General features: G+C 35.3%; 1 protein-coding gene across 1 annotated transcript; it reads right to left on the bottom strand.

Annotated features, from left to right (window-relative positions):
* Nucleotides 1-9,421: 9,421 nt before the first annotated feature.
* Nucleotides 9,422-9,697, bottom strand: LOC113225852 (dolichol-phosphate mannosyltransferase subunit 3). The gene has a single exon (XM_026458302.1). The coding sequence runs from the start codon at nt 9,695-9,697 to the stop codon at nt 9,422-9,424; it is 276 nt and encodes a 91-aa protein (XP_026314087.1).
* Nucleotides 9,698-11,609: the final 1,912 nt, after the last annotated feature.

The raw sequence follows: 11,609 nt of genomic DNA, 5'->3' as shown, positions 1-11,609 counted from the left end.
CCACTCATCGGTTGAAGAATCAAAGCAAAAAAATTGTAACTAGTTAAAATAGTTCTTATCACTGGCTGTTTAGTAAATAACATAGCATAATGCGAGATCATGTTGTAAATAAGTAGATTAATTATATATTATAATTTGCTTTTGAATTCACAGCTCGAAGCTGTAGAAGTGGAATTTTACTTTAGAAAGATAGAGAAATAGAGCTGTCTCAAGTTAGCTTCTGAAGATAGTATTCATCAAAATGATATGCTTATCTAGGTATATTTTAATCATAAATCACTTTTAACAGACAATGTCAAGTACGAAGTTTTATTCGCATTATGCATCTTCTAATTCAGTCGAGTGTTACTTATTTGACAGTAATTGTTTCGGACCCTCTGCACCGCCCAAGCGATGAATACAATTGCTGTTTTTTATTCCAATATGTTGAGCACTTTGCTACCTTTTTCAATCTGTTTTGAACGGAGAACGTGAGTAGATGAGCCCCAGAAATTTGGCATTAAGTTTACGTCTATTATTTTGAAAATCATAATCGTTCTGAAGATCCGCGGTCATAGCTCTAGTAGACATTATGCACGTCGAGATCTACTCGAATAAATTGTGATATAGAAACACAAAAAAATTACTTTTATTCATTGAATGGCAGATTATAAGAACGGAACATTGACTTACAAATAAATGGACGACGGGTCTAATACAAAAACCACGAAAAAAATGTCCCAAGTCAACCTATTCGAAATTTAAATTGTAATGTCATCGCAGTATCGCGCTGTCAGTAGAACAAATGAAGACTAAAGCGGAGTGTCGCGCTCTGTATACGATTTTAGCGCCTTACAAGTGCGGACACTTTTTAGCGCGGACCCGACGTCCATATAATTGTAAGTCAATGGAACGGAAGATTATTTTAACAGCAGATTTTGTAAATGACGGAATACACGTTTTACTTGTTGATGCTTTTTTAAAACTTTATTGACAAAACTTTTCGATACTATTCTTATCTTTTCAAATCTAGAATATTCTTACAACCTTTATGTGTACAAACCACTGCGACGTTTAATTTATTTGTTAAGCAAACACCTAACACAGTGGTTATCCTACGTCAGGAAAATAATTTATGTTTTACCTATCAGTGGTAAACAAGTACCTATCATGCATTAAAAGTATTAATGACCATACATCGCGTGACAAAACACGATGAAGAGAATGTTTACCTAATAAATTATAATTTTCCTAATGTAGTTTCGACTTAATAAATAATATGTTTATTTTCAATGCAATAAGGAATGAAATGAAATTTATATTTGTTGTCTATGATTTTGTAAACACTTAAAGTAGCTACCACACTTATTTGCGGAAACGGCTTGAGCCATGTTTCATCTCGTCGAAGACTTGAAGGCTGGCTGAATCTTATTACATTATTGTTCGTTTATTTATTGAGCATTTTCTAAAAAAAGTCAATAGCTAATATTTATAACATTTTTATTTTAAAAAATCAACCTCAAAAGTTAGCTCCACTTTCGCTGTGTTCGTTACAGTGGTCTTCTCAACGACAACCGAAACGCTTAATATGGAAGTCTTCGTCAAAACATTAGTTATTATTAAATATGAGCCCAATCACAAGGTAGGTGCTGTACACTGTTGACGAATTCCTCTCATCCGTCTACCTATTCCATCAGTAGATCAGCTCGAGGTCACCATGACCTTTTTATATTAAATGGAAATACGTCTATGTGCCAAGTTTTATTGTAATCGTTTAAGGGAAAGTGGGTGAAATTCTATAAACTGGATTTATCCCCTATTTTGGGACCCTTAAAGATGGAATATATTCTTTAAATTTGAATGAGAAGATTAAAGAGGTACCCCATTTTCAACAAAAACACACTCAGATGTCGGAACAATAACGTAACATAAACACACAAAAAAAATCAGTCAAAAGATATTCTTCCTTTTTGCAGTCAATTAAAAACGATAACAAAGAATGAAGAAACTTAAAATGTGATATAATGTAATTTAAATTAAAAAGTAAATCGTGTATAAAGCTCGACTCAGCTCAAGCCGGTTCCAATAAACAAGTGTGGTGTCTTCTTAACTCATCACGCTTAAAAATATTTAACTAACTTTTAAGCATCTTGGGAAGTCGCCAAAGTAGTAAACAATTTTAACGAGCAGCATAAGATTCTTTATCAAGTAAAATTACCGAAAGCGTATTATATGAAAATTGATTATTATATTATAACTCTAGCATTAGATAGGAGAATTAAATACTAAAAGGAAAAATGAAATTAATCGAAAAATAAAGCTTACTTTAAATGTTCATGAAAGTAAGGGAACACTTTTGAAATCGTAGCTCAAACGTTTTATCTTTAGTACTCGCTCATTTTACTCTACACTCAAAAGTAATTTTCGTACTTAGATATTAGAATTCTTCGATATATGTATTAACCCATATTTCTTATCTAGATGAATCCAATATCATTCGAGAATCATTAACAGATCTGTTTCTGTAAAGGACAATATTAACTATATTTCTCAAGGATTTAATAAGTACAAAAAGGTGGATATGTTACAAGGCTTCAAACGTGGTATGCTGCATGATGACAACATCCGCTGTCAAGTGGCTTGCTTGGTCAATGTAGAAAAACTAACTTTACTATGTCGTCACAGGTCTGGGTGTTTGTGGTACCGTGTGGTATTTAATTTGGGATAAGAGCAACGTACGTGATCTGGTCTAATCATTTATTATTATTTATGCTAATAGTTGCCCAATCTGAACTCAGTATCGGTTGCACTCTTTTTTTTTCGTAATGAATGGCTTGTGAGACTAGTTAGTCTCAATTCTGCCAGTGTCCGTTTTCTAGTTTCATAAACGTTATGGAGGGTGTGTTAGAATTTTGTTCGTTGACTCAGAGGGAGAATCGAAGAGGTTGCTCTGAAGTTGCCGAATGGCGGACAAGTCATTCAGAGACATTAGAGGCTTTACGCATACACTCTTTCGCACGTGGTACAACAGTCGTGCACGATTGAGCGCGCATGTAAAGATGTTGGAAGGAAAAGGGAACGACTGTGCGATTGCACTCATCAATCGCGCGCAATCGTGCGTTCCCAGATTGCCTTTTACACGAACACGAGCAATCGCGCGCGAAAGAACGTTAGTTTAAAAAACTTCAAACAGGTAATCGCGAACGATTGCGCGTGCGGGTTTTCCCGTGCGCAATACTGCACGCTCCTGCACGTCCATTCAGCACCTTACGATAACTCAGTTGTTGACCGATTCGATTAGATATCGTACGACTTCTTCTCATCTTTATTCACAATAACCGAATCGAACATCAAACTGTCGTATTCGAAACCGAACCAAAATGACGTCACACTCGTACGTCTCCACCGGCAAAGGCTACAAACGATATTCGGAACTCAGTTATCGAATGAAAGTTACCGAACGTCCCATTGTACAAAGCAAGAGTGTAATATGAAAATCTTTTAATCTGAATTTTGTTCAATTTTATTAATGCGATACTAATCGTTGACTTACAAATAAATGGACGACGGGTCTAATACAAAAACCACGAAAAAAATGTCCCAAGTCAACCTATTCGAAATTTAAATTGTAATGTCATCGCAGTATCGCGCTGTCAGTCGAACAAATGAAGACTAAAGCGGAGTTTGGCGCTCTGTATACGATTTTAGCGCCTTACAAGTGCGGACACTTTTTAGCGCGGACCCGACGTCCATATAATTGTAAGTCAATGATACTAATGCATATTTTAAGCCTTTAAAGTCTTACAAATGTATATAAAAGGATTTGATTTTTCTTATAATCTATATTCGCGGACTAACTCCATAAACGTTGTTGGATAACGATATGGTATCCGAATTGGAATCGAATGTTCTGAATAGCTCGGAAAGCGCCCTTCGATTCTAGAACGGTATCCAATCGAACGATTCCGTTGAGATATCGAAGAGTTCTGACTCGGGGTCCTGATTGAGGCTGTAAAGATCGACCGAATAATAGCCCATTCGGTCAAAGCACAAAAGATGGCGCCATGTGTTATGAGATTTCGTTCAATCAAACTACACACTTACACACACACATTGCGTAATGTGGTGACATTTGTAAGCGCTAGTTGCTGTGTACATAACGTATCTCCTTTTTTTACTTATGGTAAAATCTTTGATATTTCTATTCAAAACTTGAAATACATAAACTTATTTAAGGATTTAACGACTTTTTGATGACAAACATATACAATTTAAACAATTTGACTCTTGGCCATTTCTCTCAAAACATACTTACGTAGCAACCTCTGTCAGAAACTAAGGTGAAAATTTCACAGTACCTTCAGTAATGCCATAGATAAACAGTACAGATACCACTTTCCACTTAACATCAGGTGGAGTGGAGTCATTTGCCTGTCAGGTATAAAAAAAAAAAAAAAAAGTACGTGACGTAATCTAGACACGGCCCCTTTTGATAATGACAAACCAGAAGCCTTAATCTATAAACCTACATTTGATACTAATTAATCGGATATCGAAGCACAGATTATACTTACATAAATTTCAAATAATATCTGCACATAAAGTGAATAATACCCTCTACAATCTTGGAATGTTCAAAAGACAATCTTGGTCGTATTACACCAAGATTGCCACATCTGGAAAAATTACAACTTTTAAGAAGTTTAGGAGTATTACGGCTCCTTGTGAAAGAGTAAGTACTGCCACCTTATCTCCTTCTGCCGCCAAGCAATAATGTGAGCATTCCGTTCCGATTTCGAAGGGTGATGGGACTTGTCAACTTGTCTCAGGGTCAGCGTGACGGGTGCAGTGGCAGTGGGCAATCTTTACGATTCAAAGCCCCGAATGGCGTCATTTGGTAGCATAAAAAAAAGATTCTACGATCGAAACTGACAGGGTTATTATTGACTCTATGTGTATTACTTCCGTGAAGGTGAATATAGTATATTTAATAATCCTATTGGAATCTCGGCTAACGTTATAAGCTCCTTTAAACCCCTCTAACTTTACACTTTATCTAAGCACTATCGAGTTGCATTGCAGTACACCATAAATTATGGTATGTGATATTATGCTGGTTGTTGTTTTGCGATTCTTTTATTAAATAATTAAGATTGTCAGCTTTAACAATAGACGTTATATATAAAATATGTACGCAGGTGGTCCAGGTACATAAGAATAGGTGTATAATTGAAAAAGAAGATGAATAGAGGGCTTTACACAGACACTGTATCGCGCGTGAGGCAATCGTGCGCGATTGCACTCGTCCGTCGCGCGCGCAATTGCGCACTCCAACACGCGCCAGTTTCACGCGATCTATCCTGCGCGATTAGCCTTTACGACGCTCTTTTCGTTATGCAGGTGCCAAAAACGACCACGAGCAAACGCTCGTGGTCGTGCTTAAAAAATTTCAAACAGATAATCGCAATCCTGTAACCTCCTGATCACCTGCGATAGAGTGACTGTGGAAACGGGGCTATTATTGCAACCTTGACCCTATAATGGCGGAATGAATTTTGACTAAGTTCCGTAAATAAACATAGAATGCCTACTCTACCCTCTTTTATTTCTTACGTGTGGAAATCCATCAATCACGACTAACGTAATCCACATTTTAACGAAATTACTTATTAGCACATCTGGGCTCAGCAAAACGAGATTTATAACCTGGTATAACCCCTTCTAATCGGTCTTATTTGTACATTAATTAGTTTCAATTTTATTATCAAGCTAAGGGTCGTATTCTAGAACTCTACTCAATGCTCATGTCAGGATTTGAGTATGGTTTAAAGCACTCGAAATCATACTCAAGTCCCTTCCATTAGGCTCGTATTTCCAGCGCTTGTGTTTCCATTGCAATCCTGACTTGAGCATTGAGTAGAGTTCTAGAATACGACTCTTAATCTGCGTAATTGGTCCTTTTTTTTTTTCCATTCTCTAAGGTAATTGGACATTTTTCGGGTGACAATAAAAGTTTAGGTGCCAGAATCTCGAACGTTATCGAAATGCAAAAATGGGTTAGTTATGACAAGGAGGCACTACTTATGTCGCAATTTGGCATTATAAAGTGTGCTACACAAATAAATTACGGGCTAACACTAGCTAGAAGAATATTAGGTAACTGGACAATCTGATGGATATAGATTGTAAGATGTAAAATATTAAAATTATGTTATTTTCTTTGAAATACGTATATTTTGACTTTTAAGATGTACAATATTTAACAAAATTGTTAAATAAGTCAAACAAATTTTTATGACAAAAGTTGAGACGCTAATGTAAACTCTTTAAAATTAATTAAGGGTATTTATTTCTGGCCACTCTACCGTATTTAATTTCTTTTTTAATGTAAACTAAGAGGCAAACGAGCGGACTTGCCACTTGTTGTATTATGACAAAATAACCATCTTTTGTTTTTAATATTTATTGAAATAAATAGATACGCTAACTTTTCTAAAGCACCAATAAGTTTTAATATTTGGACCAAAATGAGGATTGTGCTTTACAAATTATTTTGCAACAATTAAATATAATAATTGTTACAAAAATTTCAATCAGTATGAAGCTGAAAGCAATTGCTGTAATATTAAATAAGTTTTAAGTAATTTATTAGAATTTATTGTAAATTTTACAATTGTACATAATGCAAATAAAACCTACCTTTTAGCTTGAATTGATGTTTTATTTATTCGTCTGATTGTTATTTTATTTTATTATTATTTTTGAAGGCAATAAAAGAGACAGCAGAAACAAGTTCTGCAGTGTTCCAGCCGTGGACTACTCTGTTGCTGAAGAGGTATTATAGTGAACAAAGATCTGCAACAAGCATATAGAAAAATTCGTAGGGTTCGCTGGCTCGTTCCGTGGATTAGTTGGCATAACGTCTGGCACGGTTTGCTAGAAGACGTTGGTTCGAATGCAACCGGATCGAAGGACTTTTTTCTAAGTGTTCGATCTTAAGAAACTTATGTAGTAATTTCACAAGACAATATTTGACTATCATGGTGGTCAAACATACATCCTAACATGCAATCACCGTAATTAGTATTATGATGAGTTTTTTTAGAACATGTATTTTTATAAATTTTTCTACTGCAGACAATTGATAACAATTCTACGACCTTCTATACAACAGACTATAATTTGGGAAGATATTATAGAATAGAATATTGGTTTTATTCAGTTTTTTCAAATCGTGTTTTGTCAATCCCACAATTTTGAGTTACGACAGTACTCGGTTTCGTGTGCGATTTATTTATAGAGTATAAGAGAATTTAATATAAAATAAATTCTCACAATAGCCGGAAAGGCTAGCCAGTTCAGCATTATACTGAGCAGTCTCAGCGCGATTTTTTCAGCTGGAGACTGAGAGAAAATTACTTTAAATATCAAAGGAAAATTGAGGAGCTTCCGAACAAAAACTAATAAATCCGATAAACTTCGATTCTAATTTCGGTGAAAATGTCTATCCAATGTATTTCTAGTTTAATTGAATCGATTTGTCACAGTGTGTTTAGATCTGTGCATTTAAAACGTATTTTAAAGCGCTTTTAGCGGTTGCTATCCAGATTGGATAAATTGTTCGTAGAAACGTACTAAAGCTACCGCTTGGCATATTAATCATTGTTAAAATTTTTTTAATAAATCTATAAATTTAAAAAAAATTACCGGAATCATTGCGGTGGGTCTGTAACTGGTTATATACTCGATGGTCCGTAATGATTCCGGTAATTTTTTACTGTGAGTGAGTGCTTCTATAGCGCGTGACGAGTTACATACAAAATGAATTATTAATAAAATGATCGAACACTAAGAAAAACCTCCTTTGATCCGGCTGGATTCGAACCAACGTCTTCCAGCAAACCATGCCAGACGCTATGCCAACTAAGCCACGGAACGAACTAGCGGACGAATTTTTCTCTTTGTTTTTGGTTTCTAATGACTTTTGCTGTATCGCCATCTGAGAGAAATCTATTTCTTCACTCAGCCAGGTACACGATCTCTTAATAGTTTACACGCCATCTTTGAGGTTTCGTGTTTGATTCACGGCCGGGTTAATGTATTTCTACATTACTAACTAGTTCACTAACATTTCTATATTGTCTCGGGTCTGAAGTGTTTGTGGTCGTAAGGTCGTGTTCCAGAACTCTACTCAATACTCAAGTCAGGACTTGAATATTGCAGTGAGCACTGAAAATCATACTCAAGTCCTTGCCATTAGAGTCGTATTTCCAGTGCTCAAATCCTGACTTGAGCATTGAGTAGAGTTCTGGAATACGACCCGTAGTTTCCGATTTCTAAAACACAAGTGTTTTAGATAGTTACTTACTTTGAAGAGCAACTCACAGTGTTAAAACAAAAAACATCTTTTTCAAAATATAAAATGTTTTTTTTTTTTTTTCTAAAATACATATAATAAAACAATAATTTTCTTTTAATTTTTTTTTCAATTTTCAGTAATTATTGTCCCACTGCAGGACAAAGACCTCCCTTCCCTTTTACCACTCTTCACGATTTAACGCCGGTACAGGCCAAGACCTCACATAAGAATGAATTGTTTCATTACACCATCATGTTCTGGGTTTCCCACGCCTTCGTCTTGCGCTTGGTGGTGTCCACTCCGTGCCTTGCCCAGTTCCAATGTAAGCATGCGGCTTTGTGATGACCAATGTTTACGATTTGTGTTTTGGAGTGCAGTATGCTGTTTCGCACACGGTCTGACTTGCTACCAAGACACTGTGCACCATGCCTCCCTGACACTTCGACGAACTTCTGACAATTCATCAAAGACCAAGTTTGAGCACTGTAAGGACAGAGAGAATGCGCATGTCCATGAGATTTCTTTTGAGAGGTAGTAGTAATTTTCCCTTCATCAGGTCTTTCATTGACCAAAAGTTTTTCCTGGCATTTTCCATGTTGGGCAACCTCTTTTACATGTCTTGCCAGTTGATGAGAGACTATTTGGCCAAGATAAAAATGAACCTGAACATACCCCACCCTCATAGCTCCCACACTCGCTCTGTGTTGCATGCTGTTAGTCATAATCTGGGTCTTTGACATATTCATCCCCAGTCTGAACCAGAGGCTTGCATTGTTAAGTAGGTTGACCATTTCACTACACTCTGCACCAACACAATGTCATCAGTGAAACGGAGATTGGTTAGTTTTCTATCTCCGACCACAATTCCCTTTTCCTTCCAGCTACCAGCCAATTGTTTGAAGACCTCTTCCAAGGTGGCGGTGAAGAGTTTAGGAGACAGTGGATCAATAATAAAACAATAATGTACACGTTAAAAAATTTACAAATATATTAAATGCAAATTACATCAATAAGAATATAATTTCACTGGAATTATTATGTACATTATACATATTATACGTAATTAATTATATGTACATAACCTCACTTGATTCCTTTCGCGAGTAAGTCCTTTTTTGCTTCAATTATTTCTTCTTGTAACTCTTTTGCAGCTTCTTCGCAGTTGTTAAACGTAAATACTCGGTAAAGTATCACAGTCACCGCGTACAAACCGAATAACATCACTAACAAAATTGGAGATACTATTATAAAATTCATGTATTTATCTATCAACGGATTCTTGACGTAGCCGCCAATTAGAGAGTACCACACTGCAAAAACAGCAGACGCCACAGAAATCCATTCCAATAACTTCGTCATGGTTCTGCAAGTAAGAATTTTGGTCAAAAGTAAACAAAGAGTTTATATTTAATTATCATATTTCTTGAGAGATATTACAATGAGGCAGATGTTTTTGAATAGGGAATGTTTTGTAGTTCCTGTAAACTTGATTATTACCTTATTTTCCTTTAAACTTTTATGTTTTAATATACATCACAAAAGTTTATAAAAACTCGAGAAACGACTCAGTATCACGTTTTCACTGACAATGACAACCACAAACTATGACAACTGACGTGATGAGTGACAATTTGACAAATGCGTGACAATCTACGAAAGCCGCAGTGTTCGAATACACGTTTTGATCTCCGGCTATCCAACCGTACATAGTGACACCACCGTAAAAGTGTTTCTTTTAACAGAATCATCAGAAAGGAGCTGCCCTATCTACGGAACAAACGCCCCTACCTAAACCAAAAATATCCACCACAAATGGCGGATTTAGTGTTGTACCATAATTATAGATAACTCAATATCGACATGCAAATGTATGGCATGAATGTTGAAACTGTTTGTGTGTTTATGTTTGCAAATTTGCATAGTTTACTGTAATCAAAATATGATTAATACTAGGCTATAATTACTAGGCAAGTAATGAGCCATTTTAATCAAAATTAAATATAAAGTTATTTACCAATAAATGTAACGATGGAATTGCATTATCATGTAATCGAGTTACATTCAAAGTTCTATTAAAATTTGTCTCTTGAAAATGGAGCGAATAAACGAAGATGGTATTTGGTCAATGTTTATGTTCGGCAGTCCTATAATTTCCAACCATTTTTTCTTTCTTTTTTCATTTGTAGGTAAACTTTAAAAATAATAATAATGAAATAATAAAAACCTGATAGTGAATTGTTAGTAGTAAATAGTAATAACAGAATATCGATAATATGTCTGCTTGCAAGAACAACACTATCTCAAAAAATCGGTATCAACAATCATCAAAATATACTAACAAACAGGCAATCTAAAGTAAACAAAGCAAAATTCGACAAGACTTATGAATAAACTATATAAATGAGTCTAGTTATATGAGATATTTGGGCTATTGTATGATTTATAGACAAAAAAATAACACGTGTATAATGTAACATTCGGTTGATTTCCGCCTTTTCTACTGCCCCACCCCTTAATGCCGCAGCGACGCATTTTAATCAATACTTAATTGTTTTCACTGTCAATATTATTGTCCATTTCATTACATTGCATGCGAATAATTCAATAAAACATTTGGCTAGACATTGGTTTTGACATTTGATGTACCATGCCAGCACGTCAAGCTACACATTGATGTAACGTGTTCCGTTGCACTGGAGGCGAATTTCGAACAAAAATGTGTAGTCTGATGTGCCGTTGTCCGTACTACTCTTTGACAAACGGAAACGGTTATCAAAGGGTACTCCAAAAATGGTAAAATGAGGACAGTTGGCATTTAAGATGACGTTACGTATCCCGTGTTCGATCCCGTGTTTGACATAAATCATTGCAATTAAACAAAGACAATAAAACGTTTATCTTTTCAACGTCTAAATGCATCATATACATATAATGTCTGTTTTATATATGTCAATATAACATGTCCTTTAGTTTCTATAGTCTAAGGTAAATCGATGGAGCCATTTTAAAGAAATTGGAATTGGAATCGAATACACGTAAGCATTACATGTAATTACTAGTAATAAAGCTGAAAAATTATTTTGGTAAATATTTCTTTAAATAAGAGGATGGAAAAAAATTGCTTTAAATAAAGCTTACAGGATGGATGAAGCTTCTAAGATGAAAGGATGAAGCCACAATAGTAAAATAAGTAATATCCACCCTTAGAGGATGACTCTGATGTAAAATGGAATCCAAACATAAAGGAACCTAGGACAGTGTTGATAGTGAT

This window comes from Hyposmocoma kahamanoa, unplaced genomic scaffold, assembly GCF_003589595.1.
Source record: "Hyposmocoma kahamanoa isolate Upper Pololo Valley unplaced genomic scaffold, ASM358959v1 176229, whole genome shotgun sequence".
NCBI lineage: Eukaryota > Metazoa > Arthropoda > Insecta > Lepidoptera > Cosmopterigidae > Hyposmocoma > Hyposmocoma kahamanoa.
Note: the sequence above shows the minus strand (reverse complement) of the source record. Positions and strands in the feature narration are given on the sequence as shown.

What these genes read in the sequence shown, in the direction of transcription:
- LOC113225852 (XM_026458302.1), bottom strand. Translation starts at nt 9,697, where the DNA reads ATGACGAAGTTATTGGAATGGATTTCTGTGGCGTCTGCTGTTTTTGCA.